The 22,696-nt window shown below is 46.6% G+C and overlaps 1 protein-coding gene across 2 annotated transcripts; it reads right to left on the bottom strand.

Moving 5' to 3' along the window:
- Window positions 1–727: 727 nt before the first annotated feature.
- Hspbp1 (HSPA (Hsp70) binding protein 1) lies at window positions 728–21,579 on the bottom strand. Of its 2 annotated transcripts, none has more exons than XM_028779456.1 (8): window positions 21,487–21,574; window positions 20,866–21,163; window positions 18,473–18,677; window positions 15,355–15,579; window positions 4,670–4,825; window positions 4,471–4,567; window positions 3,127–3,238; window positions 728–1,058 (listed from the first exon to the last, which is right to left on the bottom strand). In XM_028779456.1, the coding sequence occupies exons 2-8, from the start codon at window positions 21,067–21,069 to the stop codon at window positions 984–986; spliced, it is 1,074 nt and encodes a 357-aa protein (XP_028635289.1). In that variant the 5' UTR covers window positions 21,070–21,163; window positions 21,487–21,574; the 3' UTR covers window positions 728–983. The 2 variants fall into 2 exon arrangements, with proteins under 2 accessions (XP_028635289.1, XP_028635288.1); XM_028779455.1 differs by having other exon boundaries at window positions 731–1,058; window positions 20,866–21,160; window positions 21,487–21,579.
- Window positions 21,580–22,696: the final 1,117 nt, after the last annotated feature.

Here is a 22,696-nt window from a genome sequence, read left to right as displayed (position 1 = left end):
GTTTTGAGTCGTATTTGTGAGTATTCATTCTCTTGACTTTCAAGGCATCTAGTTGTTTTTTCCACCTCTTGATTCTCAAATGGCCTTAATAGACTTGCTTTCACAGATTAACACCTGTCAGTAATTTTTTTTCTGTCTCGTCTCGTCTGGGCTGTGCTTTTTAATTTTTGTTCGATCTTGTATCAACTAGCTAGTTCTGTGTAACAGACCACCTTCACATTATAAAGTGAACACTAGTTCTGCTCCCCGTGTCTCCTTTTTATTCTGGGCCCCCATATTCCAGGGTGGGTTTTCTCTCCCCAGTTAGACCTTTCTGGAAACAGCCTCATAGACACACTGGAGATGTGTTTCCATAGTGATTCTAAATCCAGCCAACTTGGCAATGAAGATTAACTTTCACATAAAACTTCAAGGATGTTGTTGAGCATGGGTAAAGGTTATTTGCAAGCCTCATGACCTGACTCAACTTAAAATTCCCAATACCCACATGGGGAAGGGAGACTCAATGCCCCACATCCTCTGACCTCTACTCACAGGCTATGCCCTTATACACTCAAATATGTTTTAAATGTGTGTGTATGTGTATGTTCACACACACATACACACACACACAACAAAGGCGGGAGAAGACTACAGCTCTGAGGGTAAGAGCAACACTTTCCAAGTCCTCTAAACCCAGTCCCTCCTGCCTTCCATAAGGACCTTCCAAAAACAATGCAAGACAGCATAGGGGAGCAGGAGAAATGTTTTTATTTGAAGAGCATGTGGACATGAGAAGAAAGGATGACAGAAAGCAAGGGAGGGGATCCAAGGGGCCAGCACGTTTCTCAGCAACCCCTCCAGGGGGCTGCCCAGAGATGGGCTGGCAGGCCCAGGCCCAGGCCCAAACAAGGCCTGGCAATCCCTTGGGAGAGAGTGCCTGGGAAGGAGGGAGGCAGGAGGCCTGGGGTTCCCACGGAGAGAATGCAAGAAGCCACCTGGTCTCACCGATCCATGCTGTCGTCCGTAGGGCTGGAGAAACAGGTCTGTAACAGCTTTTCACAGAACTCCAGCTCCTCCTGGATCAGATTAAGAGAGGGGTCTTGAGCACAGGGACAGACCTGCCCCCCACACATCCAGCAGCCAGAACATTTCCCTGTATTTCTCAGCTACCACCTTCCCACTCCGGAAACCTGGGCTTTCCCAATGACCACTTACCCTGCTCATAGGTTTTGAGCTTCAGAGACAGTCTTGAGGTCTCCCAGACTGGTCTGTCTTCACATCAGCCCCCTGAGCTCAATCCCCATAACCCATTTATGGGAGAACTGACTCCTACAAATTTTCCTGTGACTTACCTCTGTGCACCATGGCCACAACACAGTAATTGGATTCTTCTTCCCCAGTGCTAGGACTGAAGGAGTGTGCTAATCTCCACCTTACTTCCCGAGACACTTTCTCAGTGAACCTGGACTTCACTGACTACTGCACTGGCTGCACATGAGCCCCACATGTGATCCTGTCCCTGCCTCCTGAGTGCTGACACTGTAACTGTGAGCTCAGCTCCTCCTGCTTGCACAGTGAGCACTTTGTCAACTGAGCCATGTCCCTTGCCTCAAACACTTGTTCTATACCAGTGTCTGCAGTAGTGAAAGACTGGATACAACCTACACCTCCTAGAACAGGCTACTACATCAGGATTTTAAGTTTGAGACCACTTTGAACTAACACAGTGAAAATGTAACTTAAAACAATAAGAAGAGGTAGTTAAATCAATGAGGCCAAAAAGCCATCCCCACTGCACACAATAGAGTTGTGATGGACAAAAAAAGCTGTCACCAGGAGTGACTCAAAAAACCCTCCTGTTGGGCACAGGGGTGCACACCTTTAATCCCAGAACTAGGCCTGCAATGCTCTACAAAGGGACCAGGCATAGCCTCCGACAATAGACATCTGCCTGCCCTTGCTTCAGTGCTACGTTTACATTTTTGAGGGAAAAAAAAAAAGCTTGGCCTTGTCTTTATTTTTTTGAGAATTTTTGTTTGTTTGTTTTTTAAATATAAGGCTTGGTCTGTTTGCCTGTAGGTGGTGAGCACCTCTAAGGGTGAGGCAAGGCTGGCCTTGGAATAATTCAGCTCAGGGTCTCCTGGGAGATAAATACAAATGCAGCATGTAGGGCCCCCCCACACTGGCCATCTGAAACCAGGCCAGGCTAGTCTGCAGCTTCCAGTGCTCCATGGGGACACGGGTATATTAAGGTCACAGGTTCCTGGGATGAGGTCAGGATAGACAGCTGTTAGCAGGTGTCCTGCCTCTTCTAGTTACTACTGTCCCTCTGTAAACATCAGGAGTGTCCACAGAGACACAGATGCAACAGAAAGGGCATCGCTCATCTGCATTTGCTAGGCCTAGCTTTGCTAAAATCTGCAGCGTGAAGCAGACTCAATGACCAGAGCTGGCGAGATGGCTCAGCAGGTAAAGTGCCTTCTGCCAAGCCTGATGGCCTAACTTGGATTGTCCTGTGACCTCCACACAAGCACCGTACTTACACATGAACACTCCCACACAGAAATACACACACCCACATACACCCCTACAAATGTCAAAAAGCAAATAATAGAGCCTGGAGAGATAGGTCTGGAGAGATAGCTGGGTGGTTAAGAGCAACTGTTTCTCTTGCTGGGAACCGTGACTCAGTTCCCATCACCCACACCAGGCGGCTCACAGTTACCTGTAACTTCAGTTCCAGGGATTCCAAGCTAGTGTAACTTCCAGCAGCTTCCAAAGGCATCCCCACCCCCAATACATACATATACACATAAAGAAATCTTTTTAATTAAAAAAAATATGTAAAATAATTATCTAGATCAGGAAATAAGTATGAATACTAAATTAACTGTGATCATTCATTACTTACCTAGTGAGTTACCAATTCTTATTTACTTAATTTATTCACCCATTTAATTGAATATTTAAGGATGTTTATTACTTTTGGGGTACATAGTAACTCATTAGTTTAATTCTTCCTTCCCCACTCACACAGCATGTGGTTCACAGTGTTAGATAACAGGAGGAAGCCCAATAGGAAGAGAAGGGAGGCGGAGACAGACTGAGCCCATAGGCACAGGGCCCAACCCCCAGCCCTCCTACCTGGTACTCCTCATGCTGCTGCAGCAGCTGGCAGCGGTGACGGAGCAATTCCTCCAGGCCCAGCTCAGGCTCTCGGCACTCACGAACACCCTGAGGGAAGTCTGTCACAAGGCTATGGAGGACACAGGAGCAGACCTTAGGACCTCATCTGCAACAAAGACCCCGGCCCAGCACCTAGCCCCTCACCACTACTTCTATGGGAACCAAGGCCCTGCAGGGAGTCTTTGGCTCCATCTATAAAACTGCCATCCATGCCGGGCAGTGGTGGCGCACGCCTTTAATCCCAGCACTTGGGAGGCAGAGGCAGGTGGATTTCTGAGTTCGAGGCCAGCCTGGTCTACAGAGTGAGTTCCAGGACAGCCAGGGCTACACAGAGAAACCCTGTCTCGAAAAACCAAGAAAAAGAAAAAATCGGAAAAAAAAAAAAAACTGCCATCCAGCTGCTTCCCATCGCAGCAGTGAGAGTGAGGTTTGAATGGTGCCTGCCATGATGCCTATGCCGGCTCCACCATGGTCCAGGTGTGTCCAACGTTTGACAGTGTGACACACTGTTATCAGCCGTCATCTACAAAGATCATGCAAGAGAATGCTATGACTGGGTTATTTTAAGAAATCTTGGTTGAGTGGTGGTGGCACCTGCCTTTAATCCAGCACTCAGGAGGCAGAGGCAGGCAGACATTTGAGCTTGAGGCCAGCCTGGTCTACAAAGTGAGGTCCAAGACAGACAGGGCTACACAGAGAAATCCTGTCTTGAAGAAAAAAAAAAAAAAACTGAAACCAAAACTGAAAAAAGAAAAAGAAAATCTTACACTGTGAGAGCTGGAGAGAGGGCTCAGTGGTTAGGAGCACTGGCTGCTCTTCCAGAGGACCCAGGTTCAATTTCTAGCACACATATGGTGGGTCACACCTCTCTGTGACTTTAGTTCCAGAGTTTCTGACACTCACACACAAACAGACATTCAAGTAAAACACCAATGAACATAAAATAAAGTGATATTTTACATATATATAAAATAAAGTGAAATCTTACAATGCTTTAAGTAAGTTTACAATTCTGTATTGGGCAGCATTCTGGGGCACATGTGGCCTAAGGCCTGCAGGTTGAAAAACCCAAGAACACTAACTTGTTCACCCTGTGAACTGTAAGAAGGGCTTCTCCCTCCCAAGAACTATGAGGAGATGCACTGTGTTATCCCTGCACCTCTCTGGCCTACAATCTTTTTGTCTCCCACAGGGATAGTTCCAGTGCAAGGTCCCAGTGTAGGAGCAAACTAGTGCCTGAGCTGCTCTTTCTGTGGGAAACCCATACAAGGCCCTCTCCTCCTAGGACCCCGGCACACCTACCTGCACAGGGCTCCAAGCACATGCTCATGGAAAGGACTGTGTTCTGTCCTCACAAGGGCCACCAGCTGCTGGACCATCCCCATGGAGCAAAGGGTTCCTGCGGAAAGAGCTGTGGGAGTTAGGAAGGACGTTCCCACACCACTCCCATGTCCCCCAGATGTCTTCCTCAGGGTGCCTACTTCCCCGGCAGCCAGCTCACCTTTGTGCTCAGGGTGGCCCACCAGCAGGTTCTGCAGCAGGAATGCTGACTTGACCTTGAGCTTCTGCACTTGCTGCTGCATGGCTCGCATCAGCACTGAGAATCCATCCAGGCGGAGGAACTGCAGCAGCCCAGCCTCCTGCTCTCGAACGAGACCTGGAGGGAGAAGCAGAGCTGAGGTCCCAGTCACCATGGCCTCCATCATCATCACCACAGGCACCGACCCCACTAGCGTATGACATCCATCACCACCACCTCAGTTACAACAACTACCGACACCACCCAGTCACCAGGACCATCATTGCCATCACAAACAGCATCGTTCCCAGCACTGCCATCACCATCACCATCAGCACAATACCATCGCCATGACTAAACCCATGGATATCACCATCTGCACCATTACCACCACCACCGTTTCCATTAATGACCACCATCCCGTCTGTCACCATTATTAGAGCCGTGAACAACGCCCTCACCACCATATCACTATCAGCGTCACAACCAGCGTTATCATCACTACGTAATCACCATCAACCAGCACCAGCACCACTGTTCCCAGCACTATCACCACCACCACCACCATCCATCCCTTCACCCACCAGCCACTTCAGCACCCTCAGCACCATGGCCACCGTCACCATTAGCTAGTTCATCATCGGAACCCATATTTCACCCCCTTAATGCATACAACTCAACGGTTGTTTAGCATGTTCACAAGCTATGCAACCACGGCTCTCACTCACCTCTGGAACATTTGCACTGTGCTGGTACCCAGAGGGTGACATTTCCACTCTCAGTTTCCCTCCTGCCTCTGCCACCATGGATCTAGTTTCTTTCCCTATGGATTGGCCTATCTTGTATACCTCATTATGAATGGATTCACACAGTATGGAACCTTTTGTATCTAGTTCTGTTCACTCAACTTAATGTTTTCAAGGTCCAACCATGGTATAAATTCAGTAACTACTTTATTTCTTCTTACAATAGAGCAATATTCTGTCATAGGGGCACATAACTTGTCCTTTGCTACTTTGTGGGTTCTTCTTTCTTCCATCCTTCTCCATCCCTTTTCTTTTACCCTTTCAGTCCCCTAACACTGGAGAAGAGAGGAAAGAAACAAAGAGAGGAAAGGAAAGAGATCCCTGAATAAAGTCAGGGTCAGAAGGGGGAGGGCAATGTTTTTTGTTAGACTACTTCCTGCTGATTAAGGCGTTGAGTTCCTTGGGGCAAGACTTCTTCAGTGTCAGTATCTAATTTCCTCTTGTTGTTTCTTCTTTGTGTGCACTGACTACTTAACACACCACGACAACAACCACCGAGCCTCTTGGAACCCTTCCATTTATATATCCTCTGAAAAGTTTCCAAATTACAAACGTCACACAATCACACAAACTATCTGCACCTGGCAAAAATCACGCCCCTGTTAGAGCATGAGGCAAATCATGTCAGCTGCTAGGGACAACCTGAAGCAGCCCCATATCCCACACCTGCAATTAAAACAAAAACATATTCTTATAATATTTTTGTGTTTTTTAGAGAAGCTGAATTTCCAAAATTGCCTCTGTAGAGACAACACCACACTTTTATGCATTACTACCTTTTACTTTTCACATATACCATATAGGTAGGTGCTCTTGGGTTCCCATTTTATCTATTTGCTCATTCATTCAGTCATTTACTTATTTTGGTCTTTTTCTGTTTGTGTACATAATATATATGTGTATATATGTGTTCTTGTGTACATGTCACATGCATGTGGAACCCAGAGGTCATGTCCAGTGTTGTCCAGAATCCCTGCTCACCTTGTTTACTGAGACGGGGTTTCTCAATGAACCTGTAGCTTCCCTGGTTACAGGAGGCCTGCAATTCCAGGGACTACCCAATCTCTGCCTCCCCAGCTCTGGGATTACAGGCCCAAGCCTCCATGCTTGGCTTGATACATGGGTGCTGGGCTTCCCCAGATCTTATTTATGTGTTTGAAGGTGAGGTTTCATATGTCTCAGTCTGGCCTCCAACTCACTCACTCAGCCAAAGATGACCTGAATTCTTAGCCTTACTGCTCCCACCTTCAAATTCAGGGATTATAGGTATACACCAGCACACTTGGCTTAAATTCCCATTTATCAGACAAGACAGTCAGGCTTCAGAGCAGGCATGATCTTTCTTCTAAAGACAATGAGAATTCTGAGCAGCCTCCAAGCAGGGCAACAGCCAGTCAGGGATGCATCTGCAGGAAGGCCAGCTCCTGAACAAGCTTCGAACCTTCACTGTGTAGACAGAAGCCACTGCAAGTTCAAAGCCACTAAATACCTCACATGTGCCAAGTGTGACTAAAAAGCTGGGCGGTCTCCTTTTAAGTTCATTGAAATGTAAAGCCAACAACTGGAAAGGCTGTAAGATTTTCCACTAAACACAACTCTCTTGTTTTAGTAAACTATACACCAACCTTTAGAAATTCTATACCTAAACTGAGATGTGCTGTGTGTAAAATGCATACCACATTCTTCTGCAACTTAGTATGACATAAAGACACAAAGAATTAATAGTCCATATGCAGGTACTAGCAGGATGGCTCAGTGGTTAAGCTCCTAACTCTGGGGCTGCTCTCCCAGAAGACTCCGGTTCACTACCTAGCACTCATGTGGTGGCTCACAATCACCTGTAACTCCAATCCCAAGGGATCCAATGCACTTCTCCTTCTGAAGAGTCGGGCACCAGGCACACAAGTTAGTTCCACAGGCATATATTCATGTAAAATACCCACACATATTATTACATACTCACAAAAAATAAATTTAAAAAGTTTAAAAATTGGTCTGTATCCACTATGTGCTCCAACTAGTATACATAATAGTTAACTTTTTGCTTTCTTTAAAATTTTTTTTTAGTTATATGCTTGTGCACATGTGCATGTGACTACATGTACCCCAGAGGCCAGAAGGGAGAATCAGATGCCCTGGAACTGGGTCATAGGCAGTTACAAACTGCCCTATGTGGATGCTAGAAACCAAACTCAGGTCCTCTGCAAAAGCAGTGTGCTTCAAACAAACAAACTGCTGAGCCATCTCTCTAGCTTCTTTGTTTTCTTTCTCAAGACAGTGATTTACTACTGTGTGTTGTTTAGACTGGCCTTAAACTAATGATTCTCCTTCACCAATCTTCTAAATGCTGGGATTACAACCATGTGTTACTTAATATGCCTGAACTTAATAAAATGTCATTTTAAACAAAGAATGAAAAAGACTTGGGGCTGATTCAGCAGTTAGGAGCACTGGCTGCTCTTGCAGAGGACCCAGGTTTGGTTTCCAGCACCCACGTGGCAGCTAATAACCACCTCTAACTCCAGTTCCAGGAGACTGAATGCCTCTTCTGGACTCTGTGGAAGTTTTCTGGGCTCTGGAAGTTGTGTGGTTTTTTGGTTTGGTTTGGTATTTGTTTCAAGACAGGGTCTCTATGTGTAGCCTTGACTGTCTAGAACTCACTCTGGAGAGCAGGCTAGCCTTGAACTCATAGAGTATGTGTGCCGGTACCGCTCAGATGTTTGTTTTTAATAGAAGACTGGTTGTAGTGGTGTGCACCTGCAATCTCAGTGTTTGGAAACAGAAGACTTCTGTCAATCTAAATCCACCCTGATTTACACAGCAAGTACCAAGCTGGCCAAGACTATGTAGTGAGACTGTCTCAACAAGTTGAAAAGAATCCCGGTGGTGATGGCAGCAGAGGCAGCGGCAGCTGTCACACACGTTTTTAATCCCAGCACTCCCGAGGCAAAGGCAAATAGGTTTCTGAGTTTGAGGGCAGCTTGATCTACAAAGTGAGCTCCAGGACAGCCAGGGCTGTTACCCCGAGAAACCCTGTCTCAAAAATAAATAAATAAAATAAAAGATAAAAAACAAAGTAATAATAGCCAGTCATGGTAGCATATGTCTGTAATCCCAGAACTCAGAATTCAAGACCATCTTCAATGCCAGTAAGTCTGTAGCCAGCCATAGCTACCTGAGACCCTACTTCAAAAAATACCTCAAAATAAAACTAAATACGATAAATAAATAACAGACTAGTCCACGGGTAGGAGACATGAGACACCACAAACTCAACTGGCAAACATAGCCTGGAGGCTCTATGTCCAAAGCATACCCTGGAAGGATGCTCCTGGACCTAGGGCATCTCCACCTGGACATGGTATACATTTAGGGATAGGCCAACCCATGCTGTGGGAGGCACCACGAGCATGGCTACATGAGGAATAGAGCCCTGACCCCAACTCTGACAACTGAATATACTCTGGTCATTACCAGTGTCCCTGGAGGGCACCAGTCACCTTTCCACAAGGATCTTGGCTTACCTTACCTCAACCTTCATTCTCATCTATGTCATTACCACAACCCTCACTCACCTCCTGCCTTCCATGAACCCTGCCTGAGCAGGGCTAGGCCTTGTGAAACTGTGTCTTTTTGTTGGTGGTGGTTTTTCGAGACAGGGTTTCTCTGTGTAGTCCTGGCTATCCTGGAACTCACTCTCTGTGTAGTCCTGGCTGTCCTGGAACTCACTCTGTAGACCAGGCTGGCCTCAAACTCAGAAATCCGCCTGCCTCTGCCTCCCAAGTGCTGGGATTAAAGGTGTGCGCCACCACTGCCCGGCTTGTGAAATCGTGTCTTACAAAGATGGCTTAGTGGTTAAGAGTGTTTGCTGTTCTTCCAGAGGACCTGAGTTCAATTCTCAGAACCTACAGCAGACAACTCACAACCAACTGTAACTACAGCTCCAGGAGATCGGATAACCTCTTTTGTATACTACAGGTACCTGCTCTCCCAAGTACACGTACATATATATACACATAATTAAAAACAAAACCAGAAGATCACTGCAAGTCTAAGGCCTGACTGGGTTATATTGGAGGTTACAAACCAGGTTACACTGGCTTACAGTGACTCTGTCTCAAAAAACAATGGGCCACCAAGATGGCTGAGCAGTAAAGGCACCTGCCATCAAGCCTGATAACCTGAGTTCAATCCCAGGAACCCAGTGTTGGAAGGTGAGAACCAACTCCCACAAACTGCCTTTAGATGACCACACTTGTACTATGGGCATACACGCCCATGCAAAATATATATATAAAAAAAAAAAAACCCTTAAAAATCTAAAAAGCAAGAACCAGATGAGGTAGCACACACTTGTAATCTCGGTATTTGGGAGGAACGGGGATCATAAGGCCTTAGCTAGATAGCAAGTCTGAGAATACGCCTGGAGTACGCACGACTCTGTATGAAAAAGAAGAGACAAGACCACACTAGTGAGTCGGCTCAGAGGGTAAATAAAAGCAGTCTCTGCAGTAAAGGCCCACCTGGACATCCTCAGGACCCTCACAAAGGTCAAAAAAAGAGAGAGCTGACGCCACAGTTGTCCTCTGGCCATCACAAGTGTGCGGCAATGGCACTCAGTGACCCCTCTCCAAAGGCAGTGGAAGCACACACCTTTGACCACAGCACTCTGGAATCAGAGGCAAGAGAATCTCTGAGTTCAAGGCTAGCCTGGTTACAGAGCAAGGGTTACACAGAGAACCCCATCTAGGGGTGGAGGAGGGAGGAGGAGAAGCCAGCAGAAGGGATCACGCCAAGAGGAGGTGCACGTGTGTTTCCCTTCCCTGTCCCTTCCCCCACCCCAGGCCTGCACACCCATGACTCCAAATGACCCATCTCTGAGTCTTTCTGAAACCCTTTCTCTGTGCAAACAAAGAACCACTTACGAAAGTGAAGTGACAGGGCAACCAAGTCTGTGTCCTCACAAGAGAGGGGTAGGAATGCAGTAATGTCCCTGCCTTAGGCAGTAGGAGCCCATGTGACCAAGCCCTATCGGTTCCTAGCACAGAGCCCTGGAAAGCAGCCACATAACACCATACTATAAAGCGACCCAAGGAAGGGCAGACACCAGTCAACTGTGCACTCTAAAGTGATTATGTAAACTCTACTTTAGAGTAAAATAGCAGTGTTGTTTTGTAGCTCCCCTGTTGCATCTGGAGAAACCACCATGCCATGGAGCCACTCAAGCAACCTAAGGCTTCTTGTCTCAGCCCTCAAATGCTTCCTTCAGCAGCAGGCAACCTAGAAGACAGCCAGCCAACAGCAGAGGGTGTATGTGGGCCCAACAACAGTATCACTGCTCTGGTCCACTGCCTGATAACCAGGGTCTCATAAAGGGCAAAATCAAGAACTACATAAGTGGGCTGCTCTTGAGCCCTGCCCCCCAGAAATGGTGAAAGATGACAGTCACTACTATATAAAGAGGACCTAAGCAATCCAAGATCAGCTGGGCAGAACTATCCAGACGGTCTGTTACCAGGTACATACAAATGAACGGAGGAAGAGAGGCTTTGTGAATGTCTGTATATTACATACACACACGCGTGCGCACGCGCACACACACACACTTAGACTTACAGAAACATGTACTATGTACAAATAGGGGACCAAGTCATCTGGGATAGGGGCTTTTCACTACATAATCTTTGTACCTGCCAGACTCTGAGCAATGTAACTTTTTACAGGTTTCTGTTTTGTCTTCATTTTCTTTTCCCCTCTCACTTCCCCACCTCCCTCTGCCTCCTCTCTCCCCAGGATCTTATATAGCCCAGGCTAGCTTTGAACTCATTCTATACCCAAGGATAACCCTGAACTTCTTCTGATCGTCCTGACTCCATCTCTTCACCTCCCAAAAGCAGATGAAGCAACAGGCATATGCCACCACATCTGCTCTATGTGGTACTTAGTATCAAATCCAGGGTCCTGTATGCCAGGCCAGCAGTCTGCCAACTAAGCTACATTCCCAGCTGTTTCTTAGTAGCCTTGATCCTTCAAACTATAGCCCAAGATGACCTCAAAAAATTGTTTTTTGTTTTGTTTGTTTGGTTGGTTTTTAAACAGAGTAGACTAGGCTGACCTCAAACTCAGAGATTAACCTGGCTCTGTGTTCCGAGTACTAGAATTAAAGGCATGAGCCAAATGACCTCAAGTTTTCAGGCACCCTCCAGATCAGCTCCCAAAGGCTGAATCACAGGTGTGTACCAAGATTCTCAGGACCCTGTATTTTTAATACTATAGAATGTCTTCACTGGAGGTATGGGGCGTTTAAGACACATTCTCCCTTGTAGACCTCAAGCTGTCCTAGAACTCACAGAAGCTCTCCTGCCTCAGCCTCCTATTTATCAGAATTATAGATGAGTCACTATGTCCACCTTATTTAATGTCTTTCTAAAAAGTGACTGAGACTGGATTCAGCTCACAACTACCTGTAACTCGAGTTCAAGAAGATACAATGCTCTTTCTGGCCTCCTCAGAAGAAGGCACTATATATGTGTAGTGCACAAATATACATGCAGGCAAAAACTCATGTACATAAAAAATTACAAGTAATAAATCTTAAAATCTTAGAAGAAAGCTTTGAGGGTTCCTCCCTCTGTAGCTCCAGATCTGGCTATAGCAAATCTAGGGCACGAAATCCTTTTCCCTACCCTAGGGCTAGGTTATCCTGTGTCTGTTTCTTCATGTCTCTAATTTGAGCATTACTTTCCAGAGGCTGCCCTGCTCCAGACCTCCTTCCTGCCTCAGACTCAAATCCCACCCCCTCTGCTTACAGGCCTCTCCTACCCAAGCCCTCCATGTTTTTCCCACCAGCCTCTATGTCCCAGTAGCATCTGCCCATCTGCTGTGAACAAGCACATGGAGAGCTCAAGATGCAGGGGAAGGCAAACAAAAAAGGATGTGGGTTAGAGGCCCCCCCCCATACACACTGCATTTCCCTTTTTCTGCCTTTCTCCCCCTCCTTGTCTCCTTCTCTCCACAATCTAGCTTTGTAAACCTCTTGGACCTCAAACTCATGGCAATCCTCCTGAGTCCTGGAATTACAAGTGTAGGCTGCCAGACCTGGCTTTACATATCCCATTTCTTTTTGTTTGTTTGGTTTTTTTGTTTTGTTTTGGTTTGGTTTGGTTTTTTTCGAGACAGGGTTTCTCTGTGTAACCCTGTCTGTCCTGGAACTCACTCTGTAGACCATGCTGGCCTCGAACTCAGAAATCCACCTGCCTCTGCCTCCCAAGTGCTGGGATTAAAGGCGTGCGCCACCACCACCCGGCTACATATCCCATTTCAATCACAATGTATAACTGCTAGAGCAAAGAACAGTCAAGCTGGGGATGTATGCCAGTTGATAGTAATAGGATGTTTTCCTGGCATTTACAAAACCCTGGGTTCAATTCTCAGAAGCTCAAGAACTAAGCATGACTATACTCCCAGAGCTCTGGAAATATACAGGCAGGAACACAAGAAGTTAAAGGTCATCTTGTGGTACAGAGAGAGTTCAAGAGTTCATCCTGGTCTATATGAGATCTTGTCTCAAAACTGTGGAAGGGATCCAGGAGTGGTGGTGCACACCTTTAATCCCAGCACTTGGGAGGCAGGGGCAGGCGGATTTCTGAGTTTGAGGCCAGCCTGGTCTATAGAGTGAGTTCCAGGACAGCCAGGGCTACACAGAAAAACCCTGTCTCAAAAAACCAAAAAAAAAAGAAATAAAGAAATGGAAAGGAAACAGTCGGCTTTGCAGACATGAACAAGGAGTCCTCATGTCCTTGCAAGCCCAGCCCGCTCCCAGGTACATACCCGCAACAGTCCCAACCCCTGCTCACAGCAGCAGGACAGCCAAGAGGCTGAGACAAGCCAGACTCCCACTGGCACATGAACAGATAAACAAAACGTGCTGTGTCGATGGGAAGGAATGCCATTCAGCCATAAAAAGGAATGAAGTACTGTCCCATGCCACAACAAGGATGAACACTACGCTATTTGAAAGAATCCAGAAGCAAAAGGCCATATGAGGCTCACTGTTTGGTTTACAGGAGATGTCATGAACAGACAAAGCCTCAGACACATTAAACAAGTGCCTGCAAGAGCTGGGCTTAGGGGGATATGGGGATCGAGTGCTGCGGGCCGACAGAGTCCAGCTGGAGGTGAGGAATGCTATGAAGTAGAGAAGGGATGCTCAACCCTGTAAATACACTACAAGTACCACACTGTGCACTCGATGAGGATAGATTTAGCAGGGCCTCATGGCATAGGCTATAATTCAACTTGGAATATGGAGGCAGGAGAATGACAAAGTCAAAGTTTGCTTAGACTGTACAGTGAGTTCAAGGACAACCTAGGAAAACGTAACAAGATCCTGCCCTCAAAACAAAAACGTAAAGAGAGTTGGGGGTGTGCTTTAGGGTAACTTACCTGCCATATACAAAACCCTGGTTTTGATCTGCAGAACCCCATAAACTAAACATGGTGATACATGTTTGTAATCCCAGCACTTCAGAAACGGTGGCAGGAGACTCTGAAGCATATGACTGTAGGACTCCACTCTTCCCTTAGATATTCTAGCCCAACTTCTGCTGGGGGAGAGAGTAGGAGGAACCATGTTCCTCAGTGGTGTGGTCACTGGTAAGTTGTCCTTGCTCTGGTCAATAAGCACCCACCTCATGAAACCAACCCTAATTAAATCCAGTGGGTCACAAAAACAAAACAATGAAAGAGACATGAAGGTAGGAGGGAGACTTTTGGCAGAAAATCTCTGTGAGTTTAATGCAAGCCTGGTCTATAGCTAGTTACAGGCCAGCCAGAGCTACATAGTGATAGCCTATCTCAAAAAAAAAAAAAAAAAAGCACTTGGGAGGCAGAGGCAGGCGGATTTCTGAGTTCGAGCCCAGCCTGGTCTACAGAGTGAGTTCCAGGACAGCCAGGACTACACAGAGAAATCCTGTCTCAGAAAAAAAAAAAAAAGAAAGAAAGAAAGAAAGAAAGAAAGAAAGAAAGAAAGAGAATTTTATGGTCATTTGCAGCTACAAAGAGTTCCAGCCTGGTCTACATGACACACTGCCTCTTAAAAACAAAACCAAAAAAAAGCAAATATATAATTCATATTATATAATATTACATACAATATTATATAATATATATACTTGTATATGTTTATTATATAAGTACATACACACACACAAAATAACATAAACGTATTTGCTACCAGCCTGAGGACCTGAATGGTAGAAGGAGCTACATATATAAAATACATAAATTATAAAAATAACCAAAAACCAACATAAGCAAGTGCCCCAACATGATGACTTTCTTTCTGTCCCTAAGCTGGCACCTAAATCTACAGTACACGTCTGCCCGTGCCTTGGTTTCCTTGCTTCATAGCCATGAGGGCACACAGCATCCACATAGAGCCACCGCAGTACTCACTGAGGGACGCAACTCTGTCTGGAAAAGTACTGATTGTTACAACTGAGCAATGCTCCCGTGTCTCCAGTGGGTGGAGACACAAACACAGCTCAGTACCCCATAGCGTATAGGATGATCCCCAAGGAAGAAAATGAGCTGACCCCAAACATGGACAAGAACTCTGAGCTTCTGTATGAGAAGCTCAAACTGGAACACAAGCTGATACCAGCACTATCAGGGTACACTTAGTATCTGGCTCTGACTTTACTACTCTGGCTCCTGCACCTTACACAGAGTCCCAACAAGAATACAAATCAAAAAAAATAAAAGAAGTACCCCAACCTTTTCTTCCCTGTGGATCCAGCAAGCCCCACCCCTGTGGTCAACACTGGCCCCAGGCCCTCCCCGTGATCCTGGGACACTCACAGGAGATGGCGAAGAGAGCCTTGACTCGTACCGTGTCGCAGGAGTCCCGGTCGAGCAGCCGAAGTAGCTTGCGCAGGGCACCCAAGCCCAACACCTGCTCCTGGATAGCTGCAACATTCTGACTGCATGTGCCGATGAGCTGTGCTGCCCTCCAGCGCAGCCCTGCAGCCCCTGCCTCCAGGTATCGACCCACCAGCAGGTGCATGCCTGACAGCTGGCAGAAATCTATCGACAGGAGAAGAGAGACAACTGTCAAAGCCCCCAATTCACAGGCTGACCTCTTCTTACTCCTTAGAAATTAGACATAAGGTGTGAGACAGAGTATTTATTTAGAGAGGAAATGAGAGGAAAGGCTGATGAGAGAGTGTGAGGGCTCACTTCGGGATGATGAAAAGATCTGGAAGTGAGACAAGTCTGTGAGCTAAGGGTAGAGAGCTTGCCTAGGCTTCAGAAAGCCCTGAGTTTGGGTCTCAGCACCATATACAACAAGCAGTGGTGTATTCAGCACTAAGGAGGAAGCAGTAAGATCCTAAGTTCAAGGTCATCCTCAGCTACATAGGAAATATAAGGCCTTCCTGGTTTACATAAGACACTGTCACAAAACAGAGACTGGGAGGATCTGGGGGTACAAGCCTATAATCCCAGCTACCCAGAAAGCTGAGACAAAGTGGGGTGCACTCCTTTAATCCCAGCACTTAGGAGGCAGAGGCAAGTGGATCTTTGTGTTTGAGGCCAGAATGGTCTATGTAGTAAGTTCCAGGACAGACAGAGCTGCATAATGAGACTCAGTCTTAAAGGAAAAAATAAAAAGCTGAGACAGGAGGATTAAAAGGTCTGCATGGGCTTCAGAGGGAGTTCAAGGCCAGCCTCAGCAACTTTCTGAGACCCTGCTTCAAAGCACAAAATGCAAAGAGGGCTAGCAATCTAGCTCAGTACAGTAAGCTTGCCTGACATGCTTAAGGTCCTCAGTTCTATCCCTAGTACCATACACAAGAAGCTCTGAAACCTAGAGGTAATATTGCAGAATACTGTAAATGTTCTGAATGCTATGCAGTGTGCTGGCACAAACCTGTAATTCCTGCACTTAGAAGGTATAAACAGGAGGACAGCCACAAACTCAACATCAGCTAGGATGTTATAGACTGTCTCCAAAAAAATAAATAAATAAAAAGTTGAGCAGAAGTGGTGCATGACTTTACCCCCAGCACTCAGAGGAGGCAGCAGGATCTCTGAGTTCCAGGACCGCTTGATCTAGAGTAAGTTCCAGGACAGCCAGAGCTACACAGAGAAACCCTGTCTCACAAAACCAAACCCCCCCTCCCCATTCTGGCCTCAAACACAAAGAAAAACAAAAAAAAAGTAAAACAAAACAAATTAATTAATTAATTAATTAAAATAGAAGAATGCTACAGAATTATATACTTGAAATGGTTACTTCTGTTCTGTGACTTTTTAATATTTACATATTTATTTATATTTACTTATTGGTTGAGTGTGTGTGTGTGTGTGTGTGTGTGTGTGTAGGCATACACATGTCATGTATGATTTTAAAGGTCAAGCCTCTGGGGGAGGTGTTTCTCTCCTTCCACCACGTGAGTTTCCAGAATTGAACTCAGGTCACTGGGTGGCAACACTTCTTCCCACTGAACCATCTTGCTGGCCCATTTTGTGATTTTTTTTTTTCTTTTTTTTTTTTTTACACCTTGATAAATAAGTAAGGTTTAGAAACTAGGCCTGGTGACATATATCTATTATCCCAGCACTGGGGTAGTGGAGGAAAGATCAGAAGTTCAAAGCCAACTCCAGTTACACAGCAAGCGTGAGGGTAGCTTGGGCTGCCTGAGAATTTGTCTCAACAACAATAACAAGAAGAATTTGGGGCTTGAGAGATGGCTCAGTGGTTAAGAACACTTGCGGTTCTTGCAGAGGACCCATGTGCAGTTACCAACACCCACACATAAGCAGACTGCAACTGACTATGACTCCAGTTCCAGGGGATCCAAAGTTCTTCTCTAGCCTCTGAGGGCACCAGATATGCATGTGGTACACACAAATACACACGCGCAGGCACTCACACATAAACATAAAATGCCTTTAATCCTAGCTTTCAGGAGGCAGAAGCAGGTGGATCTCTGTGGGTTTGAGGCCTAATATGTATACACAGTGAGTTGTAGGCCAGCAAGGGTAACACAATGAGACCCTGTCTCAAAAAAGGGAAAAAAGGGGGGAGGGGCTGGAAAGATGGTTCTGTGGTTAAGAGCACCAGCTGCTCTTCCAGAGGTCCTAAGTTCAATTCCCAGCAACCACATGGTGGCTCACAATCATCTGTAATGCCCTCTTCTGGTTTATCTTAAGACAGCAACAATGTATTCATATAAATAAATCGTTTTTAAAAAGTAAAAAAAAAAAAAAGCTAGTTGTGGTAGTAAGTGCTTTAATCCTAGTACATTAGAGGCAGAGGCAGGTAAAGAATCTGTGAGTTTGAGACCATCCTGGCCTACAGAGTTCCAAGCCAGCTAGGTCTACATAGTGAGATCTTGTCTCATTCAAAAACAAATTGTGTTTGTGTGTGTGTGTGTGTGTGTGTGTGTGTGTGTGTAAGAGAGAGAGAGAGTAAATGTGACCATACTTCAATGCCATTGCCTACCCTAGACCCACACGTCAGACAGACCCACTCTTCTTTGACAGGAGGATGTCTGTCTGTCCTGACCACAACAGCACCATCCTGCCTCAACCTTTGCACTAGCTATTCCTATTGCCTTGAACGTTTTTCTGTAAATCAGGAATGCCTCACGACATACTCTCACTCAGATCTCTGATCAAACACTCTACCTCAAGGGGGCCTCAGTTTACCACCACAGCCCAAACCACCTCCCTTCCCACCATGAGAGAGCAGCAAGCAAATGTGGGGATAAATATCAGTCCCAGGACTCATCAGGGAAGTAGCAGAACAAACTTGTCACCACAGGGACTTGGTGGGGTATGAGGAGGGCTTTGTTCCTGTGGTGACAGAAGGGAGAGGCTGGGAGGAGCTGGTGGTTCAATCCAGGAGAGCAGGGACAAGGGCTAAGCCACACAGGATATGAGCCACTCTCGTGAGAGCTGGGGGCGGGAATACCTGCCGCATTGTCCATGTTCTCGCACAGGTCTGCCAGCAACTCTAGTGCCCCTTCACGATCCTGCTGGTCAGTGGCCAGCTCAGCTTCTCCAGCAGTTGGGGGTGTGGCCTGGGACAGGACCCGGAGGCAGTTCTTCATCTGCTCCACCTCCTCTCGCTGGCCCCGGAAGGCAGCTGACATGGCTTCCTGCAGCCATTGGCGTCTCTAGGGAAGAAGGGAGAAGGGTGGGGAGAGAAGTCTCTCAATGATTGCCCAGGGAGTAACACTAACAGGACAGCCAAATGCAAGGACTCTTTCTATCAACACGTATCTAGGAGACACCTTGGAGGAAGCACAGGAGTCTCTCACTCTATAGTGCAGTCTGGCTTCCAACTCACAGCAGTCTTCCTGCCTCAGACTCCCAAATGCTGGGATTAACAAGCCTGAGTCACCATGCTCAAATGGTTACACAGTTTTTATTCATAACTTCTACAGAAAAAAAAAAAAGTGTTGTTCAGGGTGTGTGCATGGTGAAGCTAGAGGTAAAAAAAAGTACAACATGTACTGTGACATGTTATCTCAATATGACAGCGCTGAAGAGTAAGATTAAGCACAGTGGAGGATCATGGGAGTGGAGGTTGGCCTGTAGAACTTAAATGGGGCCATCTTGGAAGGTCAGGTGTCAGCAATGAAATAGGCCAGGGAATAGCCAAGCATATACTAGGAAGAATACTCAAAACAAAGGCAACCACCAGCAAGCTAACGTGGCTGAAGTAAGGAAAGAAAAAAAAGTTGAAGAGAGCAAAACATCCCAGGAAAGGAGCAGGTTGGATCTTACAGACAGCTGTAAAGGCCTAGATTTTGCTCTGAATGAAGTGGGTGGAGTTGCGAACAGAGTTCTCTGCACAGAGGTAGAGACATGGACTGCGATGCGTAACAACAGGGACCAAAGAGCTTAGTAGGATCCTAAGTGGTCATGCAAGAGAAAGGTTACGGAGCAGATTGTGGTGGCACAGGCCTATAATCCCAGCATGGGGTGGGGTGGAGGCAGAAGAACTACAAGTTCAAGAATAACCTCAACTGTGTATCAATATGAAATATGGCCAGATCCTGGACTCTGAAGCGAGAACCCATTGTCCAGCTAAGGGAGAAGGTGAGACAGACAAATCAGGATGACGCAGGCCTTCTGTCCCAAGCAACTGGCAGCTCTGGAGGCACAACACAAGACCCACTATTTCCCAAAAGATGTCAGGTTTGAAGATCAGCTACACAACCAAAGGTTGTGACAAATGTCCTGAGTACTACATGCGGTTTGAACAGCATCCCTGGCCTGCACTTGCCACCAAGTTGGGACAAGAAGGGCTCTCTATCCATGCCAACTGCTGTCTAGAGAACAACAACAAAAACCTTGAAAGGACAGAGAATGAGGAGAAATCAACAAAGGATACAAACAAAACAAGGGAGCCCAGAGGAAGACCAGAGACCACACCGTCCCCAAAAGGGAGCTTCAGGAGGACTGAAATGGCTAGCACACACCTGTAAGCACAGGATTTTGAAGGTGGAGGCAGGAAGATCAGGAGGGTAAGGTCATTTAGGCTAGCCTGGTCTATATGAGACCTCAATCTCAAAACAGGAAAGAAAAGGGGAAGAGGTTGTTAAGGCTTTTTGAAATCATGTTCCTGGATGAATTTGGGCAAACTATCTTATTCCTCTGCATCTACATCCTCCTTGTGCTATAAAGATTTAATGATACAACATGTATAAATTATTCTATAACTTAACTGAATTACTACAACAGTCTATGTATCATAAATGTCAGCTAAACAAAAATTACATGTAAAATTCCTATCAACCTTCAAGACAATTCTGTCAGGTTTTATTATGGCTATTCCAAATTCATTGATTAAAAAACAAAAAACAAAAAAACAGAGGCAGAGAAAGGATGTGACTTGCCCAACCAAGGTCATGGGTGACAACTGGCAAAGCCCAACTATACAGTATGCTGTGTACAAGACGGTATACACTGGAACATCAGAACTGCCTGATGAAACACTATCACTACTATTATCACCAACAATTCAAAAATGAATGACAGCTTGAGGACTGGAAACATCAAATAATACACCCAAGGTCACACTTTCGGGGACAAGGCTGATTCTAGTTCTGCCTGGGTCCAGAGAACCCTAGCTTTCTTTTTGGCTTTTCCCTTATCACGAGACTGACTATTCTGCCTCCCAGTACAAAGCTGTGATCAGACACTTCACAGCTGACCCTCAGCCTACCATGATGCCACATTTAAGACTCTTGCTCACCACTCAGGAAGACAACAGCTTGTAGCTCATTAAGCCACTCTGCCCAAGACACTTATATCCCCAGGACCCTCACACAAGCTTCTACGGTCCTCATACTTTACCTCCTCGCTCATGGGTTCTGGAGGGGGGTCTGGCTCCTGAGAGCCCGCAGTAATAGCCATCTGCAGCAGGCCTTGGAGGTTCCGTGGAGGCCGGGGGTTGCCTGAGCCACCCGCCGAGGAGCCACTGCCCCCTGACGAGCAACCCTGGGAGGCCGGAGGCAGTGCAAGAGGGAGGCGACTGCCCCCTGAGCCTTTGTCTGCCATGGACTTTCTGTGAAGGAAGAATGTGTTGAAAGGAAATTGATGGTCACCGCCGAGGCAGCTCTGGTGTCCAGATGAGTCGACTCTTGAAGGTCTGCTGAGAAGGTGGAGATTCGAAGGTGTTAGGAGTCTCCTCATGATCCGAAACCATTCTGCCTACAACCACCTTAACCATAGCCCACTTTCCTTCCTTCATACCAACAGGACCCTTTCCCAAATCCAGAAGTCCCTCTTTACTCCCTAGCAACAGGCCCCACCCACTCCCTGGCAACGAGGCCCCCCCCAATCTCCAGCTTGCGTCCTCGTTTCTTAGCAACCTTACTACCCGCCTCCATGGCAATAAGCCTTCCCTCAGTCTCCTTAGCAACAAATCTCCTCCCTTGTCTTTAAAGAGGGGAACCCCAATGGGGCTGATCTCACCTTGCCGGGTCTAGAGCTGCCACCACGCCTAAAGACAGACTAGCCTGCACCTGACTCTATTGGGCGTCGCCATCTTTGCCGGAAATACGCAGGTCTCACACGGAAGCAGCACCTCTTGGCGGATGCGGCACTTAGCTCCGCCTCTCTCGGCTAGGCCCCCACCTCTTTCTCTTTGACACGCCCCTACATTTCGCGCTTTTGTTATAAGCCCCGCCCCTAGCACGTCTGTTTACCGAAGCGAAGGCAGGCTCTCCTGGCGAACTCCTCCCCTCTCAGACATAGGCCCCGCCTATGCCCATATTCCCCGCCTCTGTTCTAGGCCTTTCGGCCTGTCCCAGTCAAGTCCCGCCTCTTAGTACCTGGAATCTCAGGTTGTCCTGTTAGGCCACGCCCCTGCGTAGGCCACGCCCCTTCACTGCTGCTGCTGCTGCGCTGCTGCGGTGGCGGCGGCGGCGGAGGTGGCGGTTTTGTTCCTCGCTCAACTGATTTTTAACTGCAGTTGCTCCTACCGTCTCGGGAGATCGCCCCTAATATCCCACCTTTGTAACCTGAGACTCAGTCTCACCTTTTTCTAGGCCTCAGTTTCCCCATTTATTATCGGTTTCAGTGTGGAACACTGTACGAGTTGTGTATATATATATGTCTTCATGCATATATTTATATATATATATATGCATGGTATGTGTGGAAAGTCACATGTCAACATCAGCTGTCTTCCACCTTTGATCTTCACCTCATATTAAAAATATTTTTAGGTTTTTCTTTTAAAGATTTATTGCTTTTAATTATGTAGTGGGGGAGGAGGCGGATGCATGTAAATGCAGGTTCCCTTGGGGCCAGAGACAAAGGAGCCCCTAAAACTGGAGTCATGGGCAGTTATGAGACAACCAATGTGGGTGCTAGGAACCAAGCTGAGGCCCTCTGCAAGAACAATAAGTACTCTTAACTGCCAAGCCATCTCTCCAGACCCTCAAATTATTATTGTTGTTTTAATTTTTGTAGATTTATCTATTTACTCGTGTATGATTGGTTTGTGGTTGGTTGGTTGTTGTTTTTTGTTTGTTTGTTTGTTTGTTTGTTTTGTTTTTTGAGACAGGGTTTCTCTGTGTAGCCCTGGCTGTCCTGGAACTCACTCTGTAGACCAGGCTGGCCTCGAACTCACAGAGACCCGCTTTCCTCTGCCTCCTGAGTGCTGGGATTAAAGGCGTGC

This window comes from Grammomys surdaster, unplaced genomic scaffold (assembly GCF_004785775.1).
Source record: "Grammomys surdaster isolate TR1022 unplaced genomic scaffold, NIH_TR_1.0 352, whole genome shotgun sequence".
NCBI classification, from domain to species: Eukaryota; Metazoa; Chordata; class Mammalia; order Rodentia; family Muridae; genus Grammomys; species Grammomys surdaster.
This window is presented reverse-complemented; position numbering and strand designations above follow the sequence as displayed.

Coding starts and splice junctions, on each gene's coding strand:
- Hspbp1 (XM_028779455.1), bottom strand. CDS start 21,069: ATGGCAGACAAAGGCTCAGGGGGCAGTCGCCTCCCTCTTGCACTGCCT. Junction 4,568..4,669: donor GGGCCACCCTGAGCACAAAG/GTGAGCTGGCTG, acceptor CTCTTTCCGCAG/GAACCCTTTGCTCCATGGGG. Junction 3,239..4,470: donor GTGCTTGGAGCCCTGTGCAG/GTAGGTGTGCCG, acceptor TGTCCTCCATAG/CCTTGTGACAGACTTCCCTC.